Here is a 17,847-nt window from a genome sequence, read left to right on the forward strand (position 1 = left end):
CCTCTTTCCTCACGGCGCGGCTCAAGTGTCCACGGAGAAGTGGGACAAATACTGTGCCTTTCCGTTCCGTTAAATCAATTTACATTCACAATTTACAATCCACCCTTAGGCTGCGCATTTCCTAGCCCTCGTCGTAGCCTCCTCCATGCACGGTATAGCCACCCTCTGAGATCTCCCTGTGGTAGGCACCTTCCGACTATGCCCATTAAATTGAAAACCAAATTTCGTGTCTCCACTTTGCCACCTGCGCCAGGTGGAAAATGGCTTGCGGTATCGCTAAACAAGCAGACATGCCGATAAATGTAGAGTGTAATCAAATAATGAGGGTTTTTTAATCACATAGCCAAGTCTATTCCGAGCGGTCTTGACGCGCTCACTGCTGCTTCGTCATTGTTATCGATAAGCTCGAAGGCTCCGCGGTGCTGTCGACGTGACACCCTTTATTTTCATTATAATTTTTACTCAATATACGATAATTGATTCAATAAAATGAAATAAGGTAATGCAGTTTCTTTCACTAGTGAAGATTTTGGTGGTGGTGCGGTAGACTGCATGGTAGGGTGCATGCAGATATGCGCCCACTCGAATCTATCATGACTATTGCTCCAAAATAGGCATGAAGCGGAAAGCCAGAATTAGAGCATGTAGAAGTCAGAAAACATTCGGCGCAACTTAAAAGATTAATAAACGGTTTACTGCATAATAACATGATAAGATGACTGATCGACTGGTAGCAATGAGCATTAAACAGTTCTCTTCTGAGGTTGCACATACTTTTGAACACAGCATTGTCCACCATCTAACTGAACACCGATTTAAATACTTTAGTATGGCTGACACCTTTTATGCCTGCTAGAAGCGTACCATACCAAAAAACTACTATTTTTCAGAACAGTCGCAAGTGCGCACGGGAGTTTGGTGTAGAACGTAAGCAGATGGCTTGTGCTATTGGTCAGTTATTCGCGCATTGTGGGACACCAAGGTCCATGTGGCGATAAACGCATGATAGCTAAATATTTTATAAATTATTTCTAGACATCGGCACCTGAACCTTGCTACAAGAGCATTTTCTTTAGGCGGAAACGGAGCAACAATTGCTTAGGGAATAAATGTAAGGTAAATCTTGCCTACATCTCAACACCACCAGAATCACCAACACGATGAAAACAATGAAACGCTGTTAGCCAAGGACACAGGAACAACGACAAGTAGTAAAGAACTCCGCTCATGTTCACTTTGACCTTAGTCATTTATTTCTTTTTTCTCGCTTTCCAAAGCATACAGTTGCCTTCTCAAGGTTTTCCCACTCTAGAGGCTCGTCAAGTGTATATATTTCAGAAGATGCATAAAAAGAGTAAAACTGTTCCACCTATAAAAGTGAGTTCCGCAGACTAAGCATACAACCACTTTTCACGCAGGCGCAAATGGAACCAATCTTCCAAACCATGTCCTGGGCTTCCTTGCAACTGTTGTGGTTGTTCTGGTTTCTGCTACTTTGTACCTCGTCGCGAACAAGTACCGAAAGCACAGAAGCAAGCGGAAAGGTACACGGCCTTGGCTCACGCCTGAAAGGGACAACTGGTTTGAAGCTTTTTCTTTCACCACAGGCTTATTCTTGTTGCGGGGTGTGCGGTTCACCAAACGTAAACGTTGTGAAAAGAAAGCAGAAAATGAAGTCGGAACTTCAAAAAGAATCAATGTTGTCACTGTATAAAGCACCGTGTTTATAAAAAATGGCCGCTTTTTTCTGCTCTGTTTTAAATGCTTAGTTCGATGACATAAGCTGTGGCTTCGTCTGAAAAAGTGACGTGCGGCCACTAAATGACCGGAAATCTTAATTGAAAGTCTACTTTCTTTATTGTAAATGAAGCAGAAAAAGAAAAGCATGTTGCGGTACAGTATACGCATTGAACCCATTTTGAAGAGTGTACGGCTGGGCTGCTCTGTTGCTTGATTATAACACGCAATCCGGCAGAAATACGAACAGAGTGTCAATTGCAGTAATTATCACAAACCTGTGTGCGATAAAGGCGCTGTAAAAGCGAGTGCTGCTAAATTCTAGTTTAATTTACAGGCAACTGGTATGTGGAGTTAGAAGCCTGCATGTGTAATACTCAAACGGGAATCATTTTTAAGTTTCCAGTCTGATAAAATTTCGCGTCTCAAGTTCTTAGCAGTTTTCTTTCCGTGCAGGATTGAAGGAGTCCATCCATCATCAAAAGTAAGTGAAATGCATCATTTATTACCGAAAGGCTTCTTTATTCACCTCATTGGTTCCACCTTTTATATAGACTATAATTGACGCTACATATTTTTATTCAGTTGTAGCGGTATGGGATCTTTTGCACTATAGCCACTGTGAACAGACAGTTGGATTGGCAACAATCAATCGTTCAAATAAGCTACCGTTTAGCATTAAATGCTCACCATTTCTCATTCATTCAAGCAGTCGGTATGCTTTCTCATGTGTTCGCTTATCTAACTTACCGGTCGCTTTTTTTTTTTAAACTAACATTATGTGTAAATTTGCCTGTTGGGTTCTTGGTGTTTTTATGTTTTTGCTGATGTATGTTTTTTAGTAATTCTCATTGCAGTTTGTTTACTCTTTTTTTCGCTGCATTTAATGTTCTTTATCTCGAAGGCTAACGTACGTCCGACTATAGTTTTCCACTTAAGGGCCACTTTTTGTACTACACATTAGGATGGACAGTACTTTTTTTTAACTGACATTGAATTTAAAATTGAATTTCTGTCTTCAGATTCTGAAAGAACCACAGCGGTAGAATCTTGGTTTATTTATTTGCTCTGAAGGCAGATTGGCGTTAAAGAGAGGAGTAGGATATAACATACAAAATATGCATATGTATGATGCAGTATAAGGAAGATTATCATATAGAGCAGACTTAAGTTGTTTGCTAGTGAGAGATATCTTGCTTCAGGCTATCGTGTACATATAAAAACAAGAGCTTGAGCTTGTCATGCGAAGCAACTCGAACTAATAAGGGACCATACTAATTCTAAGGCTTTTGCTAAGGCGACTCCCACTGCGGCGAAAAACGAAACATAAAATAATAATAAGGTGGTGGTCGACTTTTTAATAACTGTCGTATTCACCTTATCTAGAACTGAAGACTTCGAAGTGGAATTATTCTTTCCACGAAAATAGCAATCAACAAGCAATTATTGCTGCGCATCGAATGCTCTCGCAATATTGCTGGTGATTTATATAACATTCAGTTATTTCAGTTATTAAGAACGTGATAGCATTAAAGTCTGGCTTGCGCTCGGCCTGCTTCTGCTCGTTCGTCATTCCTGCTGGCCCCTAACGATAGGCGTATGCGGTCACCGGTACTCTACCATCAGCGACATACTTGTGTGGTCACTCACTCCCTGTTTAGGGGGATTTCTCAATGCGTTAGACAAACTGCAGCGCTCGGTCTGGCTTCATTCAAAGGTGATAAGCGAAGCTGTATAGACGCGCCTGCACCCAACTAAGTGCGCAAGCTGCAGAACAGGCCACTGCGCTCATCCATGTCATGTCACCAGTGCACCTACAAACTCAGCCGTGTATGGCGACGCGTGACGTAATCACTGTCCAACTAATTAGCTAACTTTATGACTAATTATGTCGCGTTTTTTTCGTGATGAGGTTTTAAATGTTCTCACATTTATTTGGATGGCTCGTATGCTTAGGGCTCGCGTTTAGTGTAATTTAGTGTAACATTCACTCTGGAAAAAAGGTCACGCTAATGATTAGCTAACGTGCGACTACCGCCGGAGGAGGCCTTAAAATACAGAGCTGTATATATCGTGTTCTTATTAGGCGAACAGCAGTGGCAGTGCCAAAGGAATACAATTATAGCTTCGTGCCCGATAAAGCGATGAAGATGATTACGAAAGGGTTGAAAATGAAAGCAGGATTCGTACTGGTTTTCGAAATTATTTCGAGTACTTGATAACTGCAATTCACCTTGACACCTTAGAAGTGTCAATGGAAATCAGAAGGTCCGAAATGAGCTTACTCCCCACCCATTGGGTGAAAATGAAGAAATTTACAGCTTTTCATTTTTTTCCTATTCAAGCAGAAGCCGTGTTTACATATGTGCACTTTTATATCCTACCGAGAACATATCGTTAAAGCTGGCAACTACAGTCGAGCGCAAAGAACGAAGTGATGAAATCTGTCACTGTTAAGAGTTATAGCTGGTTAGGCTTCATAATTTATGAAAGCCATATCATAATCTCCATCCGGCTAAGTTTCCAGATGCATTTGCCCTTCTACGTCTCGCCAATGGGAACAAAAATAGCCCGCTCGTTACGTTGTCATTGCAGGTCATCTCCGCAGAAAACCTTCTGCGAATGCGCCTCAGCAGACGTGGTCTACCAGTCCCCAGATCTTATCGCGACCAAGTGCGGCGTTTCAGGCAAGTGTTTGTGCAGTTTCTGGCACATGCTCTCAAGGGAGCCCCGTTAAAGGTTCATCTAAAAGAACTTGCTTTTGCATTCGAGACTTCGTGTTTCATTGTGTTCAGAGACCACTTTCTCAGACCGGAAACGTTCTGTAGACGTCGTAAAACAAAATGAACAAAAACTGAAGATGAACCTCAATGCTCTAGCTAACGCATGGGTCAGAAGACTTGTATTTGTCCGGGCGTTTTTAACCGAAATATTATTTACGGACTGATTATACCCATCAATTTTGCTTCTCTTTCAAAATCACCTCTTCCTGCTCGATCCCTCATTGCAAAGTGATTAACATTTCTGATCTGTCTGCCAGCAATATCTTCGAGATCAGTTATTTAGTGCAGTTAGAATGTTAGAAGAGACCTTTACAGCATCTGGTGAACACAGCATGTCCTAGAAAATATTTTTATGAATAAACTATTTCTTTTTTTTTTCGTTGAAATTTCTAATCACGCGCCAGCTTGACGTGCCGTCAGAATTACGCATTTTGACTGGCTTTTCTTCTGGTCATAATTGAGATGCTACGTTAGGATAGACTTTGTTGCTGCATCGCGTTTCGTTTCATACGCTTACGAGGTACTAGGGGCTGGCATTCGGCATTCGGCAAGTATGAAGGTTGGGCATTATGCTAAAAAAAAAAATGAAGCTTTTTCCAGTTGGATATATAGTTGCTTTTTGCTAATACGAGCTATCCATCCTTTTGCGCTGATCTAGGGGCAAAATTTATTCCTTATAAAAGTGGTAACAAAACCTTCCCTCCAAGCAGCACTGTGAAATTCCAGTTGTCATGCTTGCACCGTGTATCCTTCAAGAACTGCACCGCTACACCTTCGTGAATAATTGTCAACTTGCAGCAAGCTAAATGCCGTCTTGCAGTCATTCCGTCTTAGAATAGAAAAAAAAAAAAAACGGTTCTTTCATATTATCTGCATCGTGCAACTGTGCGCATTCGTCTAACAAGCTGCTGTCGCCAAGGTGACATCGCAATGGCTGGTACAATGTTTATATCGCGCTTAGCTGCTTCGTTAATGAAAAAAAAAAATGTGTATGTGGCAATTTGGACCACTTGAGTGCGATAAGGCGAAAGCCTTTATTTGTGGTGCGGCATTCGAGGAAGTGCCAAATGAAGGTCTCTGCACGGGCGCCTTGATCGGAATGCCAGTAGGGTCAGCTTCGTGTTATATGCGCAAATCGCCTGGTGATGTCATCGGTATTGACCGATGACATAATCAGTTAATAATGTCACAACCTCACGCTATCCCGCAGAATATCGCGAATAAGTATGACGATTCTCGAGGACGGACACTACTGAGCCTAATAACGCTTTCGTCCTAAAAAGTCATATGAATGCATTCACTAGTTCAGCGTTAGGAAGCAGTCACATGATTAAGTTAAAGGCCCAAAATTGCAGCGAGTGTGGGAAAAGGCTGTGAGTGTTAGTAGAAAAATATAGTAGAAAAATATGTGTTACTAAATATTCTCTGAATTATTTTAAAAAGAAGGGAATGCGACGGAGGAGTAAATGACGTTTGCTACGGATGACCATGAGTGTCAATGTACGTACATCTTTACCATGCTTGAACCTTCACATTTCTGCCTAGCTTCGCTAAAAGGAGATAATCCTTGAGGGCTAATGTTTGTACCTCAAAGAGAGCGCCGCTGACTTGTTATACATTCTCACATTCTTAGCCTGACAGGCATACTGCGAAAAATGAAATTGTATTAGATTTTCTATATACCTCCGCCAATTTGGTGCTTGGCTCTACGCTACTCCGAAGGGGCAACACCCAGTAAATGGAATATTGGGTTGAAATTTGAGAATATGTGCTAGTATCTTTTAAACCAGACGAACACGTCTCTTTGTTGGAACGATGACGATGCTTGCGAACTGAGGCTCCTCTTCTACATTTGTTCAATGCTCTTTCATACTGTGTAGCCATCTTCTTTCTCTACTTCTACCCAAGCATTTTATGGTTGAGTTGCACATGAATGTTCAAGCTGCTAGAGAAACAATAGAAAGAGACCAGGACAGTCACCCGCCAAGAGATATCGTCAAATTATTGAACGGTCCTATTAAACCCCATAAACAAGCCATACTATCATTAAATCACCTAGTGATTATTGCCGCTGAGGCTTACGTTGGTTTTTCCTAACACACGCCTATTTGGCTACCCATCTTCCCTCTATATTCTTGTTTATCGTTCAATGTATGCAGGACGAAACGAGAATATCTCGGTGACACCAATCCTCCATGAGAAGGTGGCTGGTGGCAGTGACCTCGTTCCATGTTGCCAGGACAAGATAGTCGCGGAATCCGGGCCACCCTCCGTGCATATAAAGGTTTGAATGACAGGCACATTTCTACCATTGCGCGTGCATATAAAGGTTTGAATGACAGGCACATTTCTACCATTGCGAGAATTGCGCCATCCTACCTAAATATACATTTTTATTTGTTGATATCTGTTCAGAGTGTAATGACATAATTAAGCACTACTTATCTGCAATAAAGCAGGCGCAGTCACAAAATATATCACAGCTTTACCGCGATTGCGATACAGAAGTGCCTCTGGGAAGTGGTAGTTGGGGGATCACATGACCGGAAATCGCTTGGTCGACAGGTTTGTACACTGCCAGTTCTAGTAGGTTCTGCGCTAAAAGAATGGAACCCGAGTTAATCGGATCCCGTGTCAGACACGTTGCCGCTAGGGACCTAGATTGCACAGGAAGAGTTATATCGGCTTAATTAAAGCGGTTACTGCCATCTAAATAATGTGGTCATTTGTGACCACAACCTAAGGTATAACTGTCAACGAAGCAACAAAGTGCCTGTACGAGAATGACTGTCAACATTGTGAGCTGCAGACAGTGCCGTTAGTGCTATCTCACTGATTAAACCCGCACAGGCCACCATATTTTTATGACTATGTGCAGTCATCGCATCGACCAGGATTTAACTCGCACTATTATATATTACTTTTTAAACCTTGCAAGCTTTTGATATCCTAGCTGGTTAGTGAAGAGCCTTGGCACTGTTTTATGCATCCACTGTTCAGTGATTGGAGAAAGTTTGTTTAGGTAGTACTGCAAAACGCTGTATAATGCGGACGTGTCCTTGTCCGTACGTTTACAGTATACCGCTCCGGTCTAAAATAACTTGTAGACGGGCTAGATGGTTTTCAGCCTCAGAAGGCATTCTTATCGCTTAAAAAACAAGCATACGAACAAAAAATGTGCCTTCTAGTTTCTTAGCTTTCTATTGAGCTGCTTGACCTGTGTACGGAGAAATAGATTTCTATGACTGTACATCTCTCAGGTTCAAGAAATGTGAGGAGAGGAGACTGGGCAACATTTAAGCTCCGCTTTTAAAGGTATCACGTGATGGCGTTAATGGCTCCCGTTAATGGATACACAAAGCGCCTTCTTCGACGTCCGGAAAGCGTGCGTATGCGCAGATCGCTTGGTGCAATGGTCTATTGGCAGCTCCTTCCGGCACTTTGAGGTAGTGTGTTCTCGTTATGCCACATTACCCATCAACGAATCTGCGTTTGGTGTGTTACCTGGGAACTACCCCTTGCCAGAGCTGACAATGACAAATTTTGTAAATAACAGGGCCCATGAAGCTATTGCATGAAAACTAAAATATCAAACCTAAAAATAAGGCTCCACCCTGCAGCGCTGTTGTTTTTTTTCTCTCTCTGTTTGTGTCCCACACGATGAACAGTAGTGCCTAGGGAGCAGTGAAGTTCCTGCGAGTCGCAAGCCAGTGCCAGCAATGTGTTCACAAGGAGGCTTCCGGGGGGAAGGGAAGCTTTAATTCGGATTCTCGCCACATCTACATGACCGGCACTGCAGGAGCGCTGGCCCGCGATTCACTTCAGAGACGATGCAGCTAGAAGGAAAGGTGAGCCTACCCCAAATAAAGCACATATATGTTGTGTAAAATTACGGAAGGCATTTAAGACAGCTTGCGTGTTGTGAATGCGGAAGCCGGAGATGAATTAAGGTGAATTAAAAAGCGAGTTACGATGGTTTCAGGGGCGGGATAAGGTAAGTGAAAGAGTGGATCAAGATTGATTTGTAGTAAAGCCGTGCACATACTTAAACAATTATATACAGGCTCCCCACAACCACGTGACTGTTCCGGTGACATCACTCCGATATTTCTGCAAACCATCTGCACCGGGTACAGTTTCTAATATGTAAGACTTTTTATGTTTGAAACTTATTTAGAAACATTATGTTGTATTAAGTTTTCGGGCAAATAGCATGTGATATACCCAAGTCCTTTAACCGTTTCGGTTTACATTTTCTCTATAATTCATTTTTTTCCCATCCAAAGCGGGGAATATCCCTGCTCGATCAATTGTGGACTCACGCAACCTCTAGTGCGAAGTGGCAGAAAATGCAGGGGCATCGAAATCGCTTCGCAGGCGGCCATGCCCGCCTCGTCTCTCCTGCTAAGCCCGCGCGGGCTCGAGACTCTGTAGTAAGACGACGGAACAACAGCGAGGAAAGCGGGGCAAACAACGCAGGAATCTGCGTCTGTCAATGTTGTGCCAAACTATTTTAGTTGTTTGCCTGCTCGCCGCCAGTGCTACATAGGAATCCAACAGTTTCAGGAGGCCCCCAATAAAGAGCGTATCTCGCTGGCTTCTTCACGGGATTTTGTTATTTGCAACCACATATGTGACTGCGAGCTGGCTTAAGGTCTACGAACTGGTCGCACAAGAACCCCTGCAATATGATATCACAAAATGGGGTGAATAATCGATTGTTTTCATTATTTCATCATTACATCACGTTGGTCCACCGAAAATATTCCTTATGCTTTCTTTCTTTTTTGCTGACAGTGACTCTGGGCTACCTTGTGTATATCTCATTACGAGGCCTAATTATGCCCTACATTTGTTTGCACATCATCCTTATCCACATTCTCTTCTTCCATCCTCCGAACATTTTGTACGTGATGGGCGAAGTTTCGATTCAGTCGCTTAGCAAACCACTCGATGTAGTGGTGACGTGTGGTGCCGTATTGGAAAGAAAAAAAGTTGCGAAGCCGTGAACACAAATTTTTCGCTGTCTATAGTTTTATAAAGATGCTTCATGATTTGTCGGATTTCGCATCCCCAACGCGACTCAGACATTCTGGGAAGCCGCAGTGAATGACTCCGGATTACCAACGCCAAGCATAGTACCAGACTTGGTCAGTATTTGCAGTAACTTCACATCATTGTACATCGCTGCAGTAACGTCACGCGAATAATTATGATGATTACAATAACTGGATCGGTTTGAGCCTAAGTTTAAGACAGAATTTAAGATAGTTCAGGCTCAGTTATGTTCATGTGAAGAACTAATAGATAATTTGGTCTTCCTGTGCTTAAATAAAAGCACAACGCTGAAAGTGGCAGGATAACGCAAAGGCCTCAAACAGGGAAACTGTTGGCCGGAGGAACTAAGCACTCAGAGCCCGCTTATGCGAAATTAAGTTGTCGAAGTAAGTGTTGCGAAGTTCCACACCTAATCCTCACCTCATTTCTAACCTTGGTTTATTTTGTATTTCAGTTCGTGCTTGAGAAATGAGAAAAAAATGGTAATAAGAGCACCCAGAAATGTCCACATCTCGGGACAGGTAGATTTGATCCATTCAGACTTGCGCGACAAAAATTATTTGTTAGAGTAGAGGTCGTCAGCGCTTTATTATTCACATCATTAAAAGCACAAAAAAGAAAAATGTCGAAAGCTCCCAGCCGAGAGTAGCACCAAAAACTGACGAAGAATTCCTGGGCGAAGAGAATAATGACGACAGTTGGCGGCTTTACTTTTAAAGGTAAATACAGCGAGTACTGAATAAAGAATTATTCCAAAGTAAGCGCGCCGAAGTGAAAGCTCCAGGAAACTATAAACACAGGACACCAAGCATCACGTTGCTCTTTCGAGCATGCTCCATAACTCTCGATTACTTCCACGCCAACGCAGTTCGCGTAGCTCTCAGGAGGAGTGCCATGAGCACGCTTTGTGTTTCGACACAACAGCCTTAGGAATGGGCTCACTGGATCGTGAAATAAAAGGCCAGAACAGCGTCTTCGACGAAAATGCTTTCCCATACTTTGACTGCGGTTTCGCGCGCACCCATAGTGTATGCCCTCCGCTTGAGCAACTTCTTGTGGTACACCGCTGGCGGCCTGTGCTTCAGCTCGTTCAGCCAAGAGTGAAGATCTAGTGAAACAGCTCAGTAACAATGTGCTGTTCTTTTTTCTTTTGTCGCTCGCTATGTATGCGAGTTCGTGCCGGCACACTGTAAGGTAGAAGTTCACCTTCCAGGTACATCGTATTATGGTCTAGAACGATAGAAAATCTAAGAAAGTAATCTAATCTAAGAATCTAAGTAACTCCGCTATCGTGGGACCAGGAGAGGCCAGCTTGTATGCTTGCTTCTGCTTGTTGTTGACATAGTCATCATCATCAGCAGCGGGACTATACCCACTGCAGGGTGAAGGCCTCTCCCATATTTCTCCAATTAGCCTGGTTCTGTGCTAGCTGCATCCACTTGAGCCCTGCGAACTTGTTAACCTCATCCGCCCACCTAACTTTCTGCCGCCCCCTGCTACCTTCCCTTGGAATCCAGTTTGTTACCTTAAGCGACCATCGATTATCTTCTCTTCGCATTACATGTTCTGCCCATGCCCATTTCTTCTTCTTGTATTCCACTAGAATGTCAGTAACTTGAATTATTCATCTGACCCATTCTGTTGTTGACGTAGAGATTAGAAATAAGTGCGCCACTCTCCAAGGTTTCATAAAAGACAGCAGTATGTGGTATTAGTTAGGCACCGCACGATAGTTTGATTATTCAGACAACCACCAGCATACAATTGGATACCATGGAAAGGTTGAAGTAGTTGAGGGAATACCAATTTTTGCCAAAACGTTGGGGTACTAGCGGTTAAATCCTATATATCTATGATTAAAGTTTAATCCTTCACCTATGTAACTTTCATATGTGACTTTCATAATTAGAACAGTCTTTGAGCCGTATAGTTGATCAAGGATGTAAATATTGCTGCCGATTTTTATAGTGGTGGCAATATATGGATATGATTACACCAGAAATAGAGTAACCTATAATAAAGTCTGGCGAGATAATCGATCTCGCTAAGCGTTGGCGGGCCCGATGCTTTGAAAAGAGTGGTCTCGCTGGTTAGGCTCTGATCAAGTTTAAGTTTCTAGCGGTGGGTGCGAGTAAAGCATTTTTTTTACGGGATCTCACTTCACCAAAGGCCTTCCAGATTTGTCTTGCGTGCAGAATCAATCACACTTATCTAGAGCGCTTGAGTGGTAACCGGCCGAGCAGATTCAAACCCTAGCACAACTGCCGGGCAATGCGATTGTGTCTGGGCGATTTGGTCCACGTTGCTGCTGCGTTAGGCAGCAAGAATGTGTTTACTATAATTAAATACCTACCTTAGTGTGTTATTTAACTTTTTGCGCAAGCACCGACCGAACGCTTTTTTATTTCATTAATTAATAAAATAACTACAACGATTCTATTAACTCGTCCACGCCTATCATTCACGAATAATTCATCAATCGCTATAGCTGTCGCTTAAAACCAGACTGTCGGTGACGATTCTTCATGAATATCTGCCTCTGCACGCTGCCACCGCTCTTTATCTTCATCGCTCTTTTGGACGCCTTTCGCCGTATCCCTAAACATACGTTGAGTACTTTATACGCACAGTGTCCGGTCGGTAGGTTTGTATTCCACCAATACTTCAGATAAAAATGCACTGAACTGTGATAGAATATGTACACCCCTGCGTAAAAGTAGACAGACCACCTCAACCGCTGCAATTACTATTTTTTTTATAAGAAAACGTACCTGAAAAATTTGCTTTAGCAAAACGGCAAGCATATTAGCGAGGCTATCTTATGCATACCTTAGAAATAAACGCTGCATCCTTAGAAAAAGCTAGTGTGCAGTTTTGTTAAAACGCGTGGTCTCTCCACTTTTGGGTAAGGATGTACATTGAAAGATTAAAACAAATCTTTAGGTTCGGTGTTCGGTTACAAGTAGGAATTTTTATCAATGAATGAATCAATCAATCAATCAATCAATCAATCAATCAATCAATCAATCAATCAATCAATCAATCAATCAATCAATCAATCAATCAATCAATCAATCAATCAATCAATCAATCAATCAATCAATCAATCCAATAAAATGCACAGATGGCAAAAAATGCTGGACTTATTTCGGTTTTCATTTGTTTATAATCCGGCTGACTTTTTATAGCTTTTGCTTCAAAACGCTAGCTTAGTTTTTTTATGGGAAATGTAATTTTAAAGAACAAACTACTCACTTCTTTAGTGTGATCCGGTACGCTGATTAGACGCTTATGGTATATCGCGACGTTTTCACCAGCATGGACTGTGTTACTTGTTGCCCGTAATAAGAGTGAATGTGGTAGTCGTTGAAGCTGCATATGCTTGCGGACAGAGTTAGTATACTGGTAATAAAAAAAAGTAACGCAAGTAACGCCAGTGAAATGAGATGGCCGGCAGACGAAAATGCCAGTGCACGTTTACTTGTAAAGACTTTGCTTGATATGTCGTTTATGACACTGTCATACATGCCGCTGGCGAGCATACTTAATAACGGATCAACGCAATTGAGCCGCTGATGACAGTAAACAGATAGCGATTAACTAGCAGGCCGAGAAATGCTGGTGCTCCCCAATCTCCAGGGATGCGCAAGCTAGCAGAGCCATAACTAAAATGGCAAAACTATGCGACAGTCACACCGATGTCTGACCTTATCCCTTCGTTATCAATGTTTACTGATAGTAAATTATACTGAACAGCCACATAGCTGAGCGCTGCATGCTACAATACTGCCATTTCCTGAAACCCGAATTTTAAACAATAAAGTTTTCGGACTTTTTTTTTTCGGCATTTTAAGTTTAAAACCGAAAAGACCAAGCCCTATTTGCAAGAAACGGCACCTGTGTAATCCGTCGATATAGATTCCCCTTGCCACGTGATGATGCAAACACCGGCTTAAGGAATTACATCATGACAAAGCTGAGTTTACTACACAGTTTTAACTTCATTCCTTAGCAGATTAGTTAACTGCCGCATGGTTTCTGAGCTGCACACAATTTATCTTTTATATCGAAAGGGTTAAAAAAACGGCTCGGCTAATATCCCTGCCGCAATAAGAAGCAGATAACACCTGCGCCTCTGCGTGGCTTGGTGGATTTCAATGTTGTTAAATTCGCTCATTAAGAATAGCTGCGCAGCTAGCAGCCTTAGATTATAGATGGCCTTCTCATATCCGCCATTCACTGAGCTCAATGGGCTTATATTCGAAGTTTGAAACTGCTGGATTAAACAGGCTGCCATCTGGTGGTGCTTGTCAGCTAGGGTTGTATTGAAGCAAACTGCCATGTGAGAAAATTATGAAAAGAAAAAGAGTATGAAAGGGATTATAATTTCTGTCCAATAATCAAAGGATGCTGAATAGCCATAGGCCGCGAGAGATAACCATGGTTGGATCATTTAGGTTTGGCACTCTGTTTGCACCGACTAACGAGCACTCTTCTTATTTGCAGGCGTCCTACGTCAACAAATCAGCTTTCTAGCCGGTGGACTGGATACCTACCCCACAAGTAAACAAACGAGTCGCTACTGGTGCTGGGACTTCAATGGCGTGGTGCTGTTTCTGAAAGGATGACTACTTGAGGGCTGGAATATCCATTCGCTAGTTGAACATCGGGCTGTTTTCCCCTGTACAAGCAGACAGTTTCGGAGGAACTTAGTTATGACCTCGAGCACATACAGAAATGTTAACATGGCAAAAAAGAACAGAAACATACCTTGATGCATTCACACTTTGAGATGTTATTTCCTTCAGATGGTGAACAGTATACCAATATTGTGTTCAGATAAACATTACCGTGTGTTTCTAACCAAGTGCCTTAGCTTTTGCCGCTATAGAACAATATTTATGAACTGAGGGATCAAAGACTGAAATATTGAAAGGGCGTGCTTAAAGAAATGTGCGAATTTTTGTTTATTTTTTTCTTTCCAGTAGAAATCATTAGCGTGTTGCGAAGCTGGTATGGCAGATTAAGTCATAGATTCTACATCACAGATTCGTTTTATTGCTACGGATGCGAATGCATTATCCCTGTCGATATAAACATTTGCCATGAGGCATAAATTCGGGCTCATGAACAGGTTTTCTCACACGTAGAAAGAGATTTCAGTTAATCAAATGAGGCAAACTACGTGTACATATTACATTACTAATTTATGTGATTACCTAAGTAAAAAAAAAAGACAAAGTACAATCATCAATGCTTTTTTTTGGCCTCGCCGATTGTTAGCTTTTTTCCTTCATGTATTATAACGAGAACCCTCATTTCCCCTTCATTTATCTTCTTACAGCCTGTACCACCTGTTCCCAATCAAACCCGTTCAGCCGTTTCCGTTAAGCTGGTGTATACTTCTTCCACTTTGTAATTAAATATCACGTTCAAGAACTATGTTCTGGTTGTATTTCTTTAAAGTTTAGGCGTGCATAGTAAAACATCACGTTCTCAACGATCGCTATCTTGACAAATAGGTTGAGATAACACTTCCAGTACTGTGCTATTGACTGCAAAGGAATAAAAAATCTGTCAGTTTCTATAATTTATATTGCTTGTGCCGATGCTTGCGCGAAACTTTAGATAAGAATGCTGATAAGTGACAGTCGCTCAATGAATGTGACGTAATAGAACTGTCCGGCACAGCCGATATAGAAGGCGGTGTACGTACCTACTGGACCGATGGGGTACTCAGTCAGCAAACGTTAGAATGCATGTTAATCAGCAATTGGCAGTCTTTCAGCGAGAGAGTGAATCTTTCTGCTGAAGAAAGCCTGCCTTATTTTTTCTTTTTTGTCCTGATGAGTTGGCTTATAAAGTTCGTCTAAGATTTACATCTCTGCAAGACACTTGAAACGATGGCAGCGCAGTAAAACTTATTGGTGTGCTAAATGGTGCATTGTAAATAAAGAAAAGTTCCACATCATAAGAAAAGAAAGACAAGCGCACACATAGACGAGGACATGACGGGCTTCTTTTTCCTTAGCGCTGTGGAACATTCATTTCTTTAGAATGGCGGGAGCGCACTGATCCACAGAAAGAGCAGTAATATATAACTTACAAACATTTTTGACAACTCGCTGCCACAGAGATAAAAGTAAGGCAGACCAACTTAGCGCTGCCTTGCGATTTTGATCTTGGCCTCCCGTTTTCTATGGCACTAGAACTATATGCTGCAGGAGAAAGCAACAAGGAAGAGTAACACAAGTCCGCAATGATGCGCAAGATAAGGTGATAAAAATCATGAATTTTGAGTTGAATCTCGAGCAGTTGTCCACCCTAGTCGTGGAAGACGGGGGTGAGTGAAGATGGTGAAAAAGGAAAGAAAAAAAAATTATTTATGGTCACTTAAGCTCCACCCTTAAGTCTGTAAAGCGACAGCGTAAACGGTTCCCATTTGCTGACTCCCGTTGCATATCCTCGTTCGCGTTCAAGTATTCTGCTACTGGAATGATGACTGATTCCTCAATATGTCCTTCTGGATCTCGCGCATACCCATGGGCATACAGTCGTGTGTAACCACACTGAGATACCTCGTGACATAGGTACAATGCCTCGCATTAACCAAACCATACAAATACGGCTGCGTGCCCTAGGGGTAGACTGTCTTACACGTGATCCAGTGGTTCGAAAGGGTTCGATTTATAGCTCACTCGCCCATTTCAGGGACGCTACCTGAGTTTTGAGCTCCTGCTTACTCGGCCATGTTAGGTGCATGGTCTCATAAAGGCGCACAACCCGACGATCAGTGCCCAAGAATGCCACCTGCCAAAACCATCACCTGCCATAGGCACGGTTGCGATCCTTCGCTCACAATGCCATAGTCGGCCCAGACAATGCAGATGCCGAATTTTCTGTAAAACATGCCTTATATGTGCCGCGATAAAATCATTTCAGGCCACTCTTGGAAACATAAGCTTAATATATGCCTTGCGGGTCTTCACACCTGTGGTGAATATAAAAGAAATAAAAAGCAAAAGGAAATTAAACAAAAGGGGAGAAACACGGAGAAAGAGCAAAACATGAACGCGAAGCCTTTGCCCTACATACATGCTCCCGTAAGAACAGGGGAAGTAGGAAATTGTTTCCCTCTGCTGCACTTGAGAGTTCGCTTGTTGGGGTTTATCTCACGTTGCCATGTCCCGTTCAACAAACGCCATTCTGACATGCCTTTACACCAACTAGCCCCATTTGAAACATTGCTACTAATATTTGCGTTAGTATATGTAATACTTGAAATATTATGGTCATAATTTCTTGTAGAAGATCGTAAACAGAGGCAAGGTAGAATGTTCTTAGTGCGCTAGCTCTAGGCACGGTAGTAGCGAAAAATTCCTAGAAAACTGTGAAATCTACACTCGAGAAATGCGAAACCGTGAGCCTTGCTGCTGCACACGGTGCATTACGTTTGCTCTCTTGTCATTTTTTTAGTAAATGCACCGTCATTATCCTCGCTACTGTCATCATTATAGTTATCAATAACTGCAGCGTCATTGTTATCGCTACTATCAATCTCACGGCAGACAAGTAGAATTATGATGTGCGTTTCGGTTTTGTTGTCATGGTGTATCTTATTGCGCATCGTGTCGATCATTTGTACATAGTCCATGTAGGTACATAGGACACTTTTTCAGTGTAATAAATATCATGTTAAAAAAAAAAAAAAACTCCCCGGCTTGACGCAGTTGGCTAAAGCTCTCGACTGGGGATCCGAGGGATAGAGGTTCGAATCCCGGTGAAAGCAGGATTTTATTTTTCTGGTGACATCATCAGGATGAATGACGAGTTACTTATAAGTGGACAGATCAGACGCACATATCTTGCGCGCACTCTGGTGCTTGAGATTTTGTTCCATGAGCCTAAAATGATTTCGTCATAAAAGTCGTGATGCGTCGCGACCTCCGCTGTCCAAGTAAAAGCCTTTTCTTCTACTAACACTTTTACAATGGTACACAGACCGCACCAGCAGCTGCTTGCAGGATAGTGGGCTGGCTGTATAGGCTTCCCTGTCGCTGGTGTGAATGAAATCTGGGGATAGAATGTGCTGCCAAGCGAGTGGCATAACGGGTTCAAATGAAAAAAAAAAATGAAAAGGTCGTTGCTGGCACTCTGTCATGTGAAGAGCCTAAATCAGTGAGACTTCCAGGTACACGGTGTACAACAGCTAGAGCAACAGCATTCGTTACACTTTGACTATGTTCATCATGTTTAAAGGCAGAACGCC

At 42.3% G+C, this 17,847-nt stretch overlaps 1 protein-coding gene and 1 long non-coding RNA gene across 2 annotated transcripts in view; both read left to right on the top strand.

Moving 5' to 3' along the window:
• Positions 1–6,091, top strand: part of LOC146185606 (neural cell adhesion molecule 2-like) — a 77,896-nt gene extending 71,805 nt beyond the window's left edge. Inside the window, exons 10-13 of the mRNA XM_084607878.1 lie at positions 1,419–1,544; positions 2,194–2,221; positions 4,333–4,424; positions 6,066–6,091. Coding sequence (XP_084464004.1) covers positions 1,419–1,544; positions 2,194–2,221; positions 4,333–4,424; positions 6,066–6,091 — 272 coding nt within the window. The remainder of the gene's footprint in view (positions 1–1,418; positions 1,545–2,193; positions 2,222–4,332; positions 4,425–6,065) is intronic.
• A 594-nt stretch (positions 6,092–6,685) lies between these two features.
• On the top strand, positions 6,686–15,002 carry LOC146185607 (uncharacterized). The gene is made up of 3 exons (XR_014707805.1): positions 6,686–6,804; positions 8,189–8,368; positions 14,085–15,002. It is a non-coding gene; the product is annotated as an uncharacterized LOC146185607 (long non-coding RNA).
• The last annotated feature ends 2,845 nt before the right edge of the window (positions 15,003–17,847 follow it).

Source organism: Amblyomma maculatum, chromosome 6, assembly GCF_055883805.1.
Source record: "Amblyomma maculatum isolate TAMU_Amacu chromosome 6, ASM5588380v1, whole genome shotgun sequence".
Lineage (NCBI taxonomy): Eukaryota > Metazoa > Arthropoda > Arachnida > Ixodida > Ixodidae > Amblyomma > Amblyomma maculatum.